The following is a 7,453-nucleotide window of genomic DNA, read 5'->3' on the forward strand; positions in this document are numbered from 1 at the left end:
CAATTTGGCGTTGTTTGTGGGGATTTTCTAACTAAGTCTTTTAGTTTCTTCTAGATCTACTACTGGCACTGGTTGCTGACATAAAAAAAAGAAAATAAAAAGAAGAACCTTTTTTTTTCTCTACATGCACAGATCTAACATGGCAGGTAACGGAGAAGAAAGAATGAGAATAATGAGTGACCTCCCAACCAACCTCATGGACATCATCCACCAAAGCTCTGAAGCTGTGGATGAGGACACAACGCCTAATGCCTCCCCTAGGTGATGTGGATCACCCCTCCCCACTGCAGCATCACAAATTTCCTTGGCAAGACAGCCTCCATATCCATGGGAAAGGAGACACCACCAGCGATAAAGAAACTCCTTGAGGCTTGGCTGGCTGATACACTGACCAACGTCCTCCATAAACCCGTTCAAGATGCGACCGCAGCAAATACGAGAACCTGTGCTGTACCATAAGTGAACGAGCAACATGATCAACCTCTCACCCACCCACGACGACAAGTATTAATCACAATGTTTTTAACATTGCAGGCGATGACACTCTCACAACCATTCTGAAAAGGATGAAGGAAATGGAAAATGAGAACAAGGCACTTCGGGATCAAATGAGAGAGCACCAAGAAAGGGTTGATAAAATACATGGCGCTCCTAAGTTATTGCCAAAGAGAGACATCGGTCGGTTCGTCGAGTAGCCGTATAGTGATAGTGCGGCCCCACATGCCATACCAAAGACTTTCAAAATGCTGTCTTACCTGAAAATATACGATGGCACGACTGACCCCAAGGATCATGTGACCCACTACATCGCCATTGTGAAAGGCAATGAACTCGCCAAAGAACAAGTATCCTTCATTCTGATAAAGAAATTAGGCGAAACCCTCATGGGAGAGGCATTAACCTGGTACTCGCAACTGCCAGCTCGTTCCATCAAAATCTTCAAGGAAATGGCCGATAAGTTCGTGACGACCCATGCCGGGGCCAAGAAGGCCGATGCAAGAGTGAATGATATATTTGCTATAAAACAGTCCCCGGGAGAAGGGCAGAGGGACTTCCTCGCCCGTTTCAATCGAGTGAGAATGACTTTGCCCAATGTATCAAAAGGAATGATGGTAGCCACTTTTCAAAACGGGCTGAACAGAAATGGTTCAAGAGCGACAAGAAAGTTATTAAGCCGGCTTATGAAGTACCCCCTAACAACTTGGGACGAAATACATAATGCATATTGTGCCGAAGTTCGAGCAGATGAAGGCGACCTCAATGGGCCGACTCATCGACTGTCCTTAATACAAGCAGAATCCAGAAAAGATTGGAGAAGTGATACTAGAAGAGATCCAGCGGCCTCACGGACAAACCGGGAATGACATCTGCCATATGTCAGATCTACCGCTGTATCCTCACCTCGCCATGAAGAAGTCCCACCCCGATCAAGAATAGGGACTCACCGGAATGAAAGAGGTATGCCCCATTTACTATCCGCTCACAATTTTGCATGTCACCTACAGAGATCATCTACGCCTTGGAGAAGCTCGTACCAAAGGTTAAGTGGACACAAAAGATGAGGTCGGACCTGAATACCAGAAAATCAAATGCCCTCTACGAGTTCCATCAAGAGCGAGGACACAAAACCAAAAAAATATTGCATCGCCCTAAGACAGGAGGTCGTAAACATGCTGCGACAGAGACACCTCAAAGAATTTCTGAGTGATTGGGGAAGGACCAACTTTGCCAGGGGACGCGAACAACATCAAGGGCCGCCGAAGGCGTCCTCACCAGCTAACGCCATCCACATGATCATCGGCGGTAGAGATGACGCTTCCATCAACAACGTGAAGTTCACCATGACCCACAAGATCAAATGGTCGATCACCCATGAACAGAATGATGAACTCGAAGAAAGTATCATCTTTGATAAGTCAGATACCAACGGTTTGGCATTCCCTCACTATGACTCTCTTGTTATTACTTTACAAATTTTAGATGCCGACGTAAGATGCATTATGGTAGATGATGGGAGCGACATGTGTATTATCCATCCCCGAGTACTCATACAAATGAAACTCAAGGACAAGATAGTACTACACTGCATCACGCTAATAGGCTTCAGCAATGCAGTTGAACGAATATCTGGCGAGATCACACTCCCGGTCCTGGCGGGTGGCGTCACTCTAGACACCACATTCCACATCATGGACCAGGACACGGCATGCAACGCCATAATAGGGAGACCGTGGATACACTCGATGAGAGCCATACCCTCCAGCTTGTACCAAGTCATCACATTCCCAACTCTATGAGGCATATTCAGCATACGCGGGGAACAATGCATATCCCAAGAGTGCTACCGCATCGCCCTAGATGCACGGCCACCCAACAAATGAGAGATAAAGAGAAGCAAGCATAGCAATCAACAAGGTCGAGGTCTTTAGGTGACAACATCGAGGACTTCATCAGAGACCCCGATATGGGTGAGACCACAGGATCGACCATAGAGGACCTCGACTCCGTTTAGCTAAACGTCAATGACCACAACAAGAAAGCTTACATCGGCTGCAAAACTCCAAGAACCGGGTACGTTTCATAAATTTCTAATTACTAACGCGGACTTGTTTTCTTTTAGCCAAGAAGATATGCCAGGTATCCCAAAGGAGATCACCACACACAAATTGAACGTCGATCCACTCTACCCCAGTAAGGCAGGTTCGACGTAATTTCAATTCCGCAATCAATGATGCAGTGCATGAATAAGTGGAAAAATTATTGGAAAATAGCTTTGTCAGAGAGTCAAAGTACCCCTAATGGGTCGCCAACGTGGTAATGGTGAAAAAGAATAATGGCAAGTGGCAGATGTGTGCAGATTTCACCGACCTAAACAAAGCTTGCCCCGAGGATTCGTTTCCATTACCTCATATCGACCAGCTCATCGATGCAATAGACGAACATGAGTTGCTGAGTTTTTTGGACGCCTACTCGGCCTACAACCAGATCCTTATGGAGGAAGAGGACCAGGAAAAGACCACCTTCATCACCCACCAGGGGATGTACTACTACAGGGTCATGCCTTTTGGATTGAAAAATACGGGGGCAACTTACCAAAGGCTGGTGACAAAGATGTTCAAAGAACAGCTAGAAAAAGTGATGGAGGGATACATCGACGACATGCTGGTCAAATCCAAAAAGAAAAAAGATCACATCGACCATTTAAGAGAAGCCTTCGGCATACTCAGGCAATACGGCATGAAACTGAACCTTGATAAATGTGTATTCGGCGTTGCCTCGTAGAAATTCTTGGGTTTTCTAGTGTCGCAACGGGGTATCAAGGTCAATCCCAACCAAATCAAGGCCATCAAGGGTATACCAGAGCACTTGACCACCAAAAGGCAAGTCCAGAAACTGACTGGCCGTATTGCCGCTCTGTCAAGGTTCATCTCGCTATTCTCCGATAGGTGCCACAAGTTCTTTGGCGTACTCAAAAAGTAGAACTGCCTCCAATGGACCCCTGAGTGTGCCCAAGCACTGAAGGAGTTAAATATGTACCTGTCCTCACCATCGTTGCTCTCAAAACTGGAACCAGGACAACCCCTCCTCGTCTATCTCACAGTGTCCGAAGTAGCTGTGAGCACAGTCTTAGTACAAGAAAGTAAAGGTACGCAATCTCCCATCTATTACATTAGCAAGACACTACTCGACGCCGAGACGAGGTAGCCCCGTATTTATAAGCTGGCTCTGGCCTTAGTCGTAGATTCATGAAAGCTTAGACCATATTTCTATTGCCACCCCATCTCGGTCATCACGACTTTCCCCTTAAGAAGCATTTTACACAAACCCGAACTTTCGGTCAGATTGGCCAAATGGGCCATCGAACTTAACAAGCACGATATTACATATCGACCGCGAATGACGATAAAGTCTCAGGTCCTCGTTGACTTCATCACCGACTTCAGTGCGCACATACTGCCCGAAGTCGAAAAGGAAGCCATCCACGCTTCTTCCCAAATACACGACCTCTAGGTCCTATACACCGATAATGCATCTAATGCGTCTGGGTTCGGCCGGGACTCATACTCAAAGTCCCAACAGGCAAAGTGATTCGCCAGTCCGCAAGGTGCCGGACATGACTAACAATGAGGCCGAGTATGAGGCCGTAATTGCAGGACTAAGACTAGAACTCAAATACGGTGCGAATCGGCTAAGGCTGCACTGCGATTCTCGGCTCATTGTCAACCAAGTCACGGGGACTTTCCAAATCAAGGAGAAAAGGTTACAAAATACCAGATCAAAATCTGCAAACTACTACCCGAGTTCGACGAATGTCAGCTCGACCAGATTCCCCGAGCACGGAATATTGAGGCAGACGGCCTCGCTAAATTAGTAGCAGCTACCAAAAATATCACAACCGGAGACCAAAATGTGGTCCACATCCTCAATTCGTCGATAGACCAAATCGAGGTAAGAACCATAAACCTAACTTGGGACTGGAGCAACTATATTATTACATATTTGTAGGACGACATACTTCCCAATGATAAAGAAAAGGCCAAGAAGCTGTGAATGCAAGCATCTACGTACAACATCGTTCACAGAAACCTATATAAAAGGACATATGGCGGTCCCCTGGTGAAATGCTTGAGCCCAAATAAGATGCGGCGCGTCCTTGAAGAAGTGCATGAAGGCCACTGTGGAGCTTACTCCGGTAATCGAGCTTTGGTCTTGTGCCTCATACGAGCAGGATACTACTGGCCCACCATGAAGAAGGAGGCCGTAGATTTCGTGAAATAATGTGAGCAATGCCAGAAGTACACCCCAATGATCCACCAAGAAGGCAAACACCTACACTCAGTAACTTCCCCTTGGCCATTCATCAAATGGGGAATGGATATTGTGGGCTCCCTCCCGGCCGGACGAGGTAACGTATGATTTCTCTTGGTTTTAACTGATTATTTCTCTAAATGGGTGGAAGAGGGAGCATTCGCCCAAATATGCGAACATGAAGTAATCAATCTCCTTCATATGGAATAACATCGTATGCCATTTTGGTCTCCCCAAAGAAATCAGCTGCGACAACGGACCTCAATTTGCAGGAAAGAAGGTCGCCGACTTTTTTAAAAAATGGCACATCAAAAGAATATTGTCAACGCCTTACCACCCCGCGTGTAACGGGCAAGTGGAGTCCTCAAACAAGTCAATACTGAACATCATGAAGAAGAATCTCGAAGACGCCAAGGGACTGTGATCTCGTCTAAGTCACACCTCTATTTGAGGTTATGAAACTGTCGATGCAATAGTAATACCCAACAGAGAGTCGGGGTCGAATTCTACAGGGAGCTATATGAATGGGATTTAGAAGAATATATTGTGGTGAATGAGCTTGAACTATCTTAAATTACACTTCCATAAGATTTGGTTGATTCTAGATCTAGTTTAAACTAAGATTGCAAGATAAATAATTAAAACTAAGAAATTGTGTTTGTTGTTGCTTTCAAATAGTGTAAAAGGTCTAGGGCTATGACCTTCACCTAGGTGTTTGCCTAATGGATTGTAAACTGTAAAGCTTGTTGCGTTGGTCGGGGTGTATTATAGCTATCAACACTCAAGTACCCACTCAATACCTCTCAGTAAGGGAGTGATTTTGCCCAATTTGGCTTTCTCAAGTCCAAATGGGTATTGAGCAAAACAGTTGATAAAATGCTCAAGTCGGGTTTTACTATCTCTAGGTTCAAACCTTTAATTGGGACTATCAATCTCTTGATTTTATCCCAAATTCTTATTAGCCAAGTTTTTCTAGACTAAGTCTCTCTTTCTCAAGAAGAGACCAAGTCAAATAGGCATGAACTAATGTTTGCAACCATTAATTCTACAATCAAAAGCAAGAATAAGGCTAAATAATAAACTCCCAACCATAAACAAGCCATAAATCAAACACCCATTAGGTTTACACATTATGGTTGGGTCACAACCCTAGTTAGAAATCTAGCTACTCATAATGGATATAGAAGAATATAAAGAAGAAAAGATGATAAAACTCATATTGCAAGATTAAAAGATAAAAATCCAATGTTAAATCACCAAAGTAAGCTAAAGTTGCCTAAAGAGGCAAGTAAAAACGGCTACAAGACTTTCAATATTTCAAACTTGACCTAATTTTGTGAAACTAGTCTATTTATACAAAGCTGGAATATTTGGACAAAAATGCCCTTTCGGAGGTTCTGCGGCCGCACAATTCCATGTGCGGTCGGCACTTCTCTTCAGTCTTGACAGAAGTTGACTCTGCGGCCGCACAATTCTGGATTGTGGTCGCATCTCTCATATTCTGCGGTCCGCACAATTCTTGGTGCGGCCGCACAAGGCTTTTCTGCGGACCCCACATTTCTGAGTGCGGTCGCGTAGCTAATTTCTGCGGCCACACAATTACTATGCGGTCCGCATTTCTTTTTGATCTTGAAATGAGACTCTCTGAACTTTAGCTCTTGCAAAGCTTCTGCGGCCGAACAATAACTGTGCGGTCCGCACTTTGCACTTGGACTCTATTGAATTTTCTTCATATTCTGCGGCCGTAGATGAAAATCTGCGGTCCGCACTTGAGCTTATGTGCCTGATTTTTGTCCTTGAGTTCAGATCACTCCTTTTTGAGTTGGATTTCATCTTAGTGGCTCATTTTCCAATACTCCTGCAATTAAGCATATTTCATCAGGTTTCGGGAATACAATTAAATACTTTTGGACTCAAACGAGAGCTAAAAAGCGCTAATAAGTAGTCAAAATCGAAGACGCAAAGGGACTGTGGCCGGAGATATTACCAGAAGTACTCTGGGCCTACCGAACAACGCCAAAAACGAGCACAGGGGAAACGCCATACTCGTTAGTCTATGGGACTGATGCAGTAATACCAGTCGAGGTCGGAGAGCCCAGCATAAGATACTTCCGTGAAAGTGGACCCAAGAACGATGACAGTAAAAAGCAGGAACTCGATGAAGTCGGGGAATGAAGAGATATGGCCTACGTAAGAATGGTCGCCCAAAATCAACAAGCAGAATGCTACTATAACAAGAGGGAAAAGATCAGACCACTTAAAGTCAGGGACTACGTGCTTAAAGCTAAAACACAAGAAAGAAAAGACCCACGAGAAGGTAAACTAGGAACAAACGGGGACGGTCCCTACAAAATCACGGTAGCATCAAGTAAAGGGTCATTCACACTAGAAACAATGGAAGGAAAGCGACTACCAAATAACTGTAACATTACACACCTCAAGTACTTCAATTTTTAAAGGACGAGATCCCCAAAGTCACACTCTTTTTCCCTCACTCGAGTTTTGTCCCTATTGGGTTTTCTCGAGGAGGTTTTTAACGAGGCGATGACGGGGATATTTCAGGGTTGAAGTGCGCACTGACTAAGACACTGGATGACCAGTTCATTTCTCGATCTCTCACTATTTTTCCAGCTCAACCAATGAA

At 44.7% G+C, this 7,453-nt stretch overlaps 1 protein-coding gene across 1 annotated transcript; it reads left to right on the top strand.

The window, feature by feature from the left end:
• The first annotated feature begins 1,670 nt into the window (after positions 1-1,670).
• LOC142179981 (uncharacterized) lies at positions 1,671-2,297 on the top strand. Its single transcript, XM_075250890.1, has one exon. The coding sequence runs from the start codon at positions 1,671-1,673 to the stop codon at positions 2,295-2,297; it is 627 nt and encodes a 208-aa protein (XP_075106991.1).
• Positions 2,298-7,453: the final 5,156 nt, after the last annotated feature.

This window comes from Nicotiana tabacum, chromosome 4 (assembly GCF_000715075.1).
Source record: "Nicotiana tabacum cultivar K326 chromosome 4, ASM71507v2, whole genome shotgun sequence".
Lineage (NCBI taxonomy): Eukaryota > Viridiplantae > Streptophyta > Magnoliopsida > Solanales > Solanaceae > Nicotiana > Nicotiana tabacum.

Excerpts from the sequence above, each read along its gene's own strand:
- LOC142179981 (XM_075250890.1), top strand. The coding sequence starts at position 1,671 with ATGCTGCGACAGAGACACCTCAAAGAATTTCTGAGTGATTGGGGAAGG.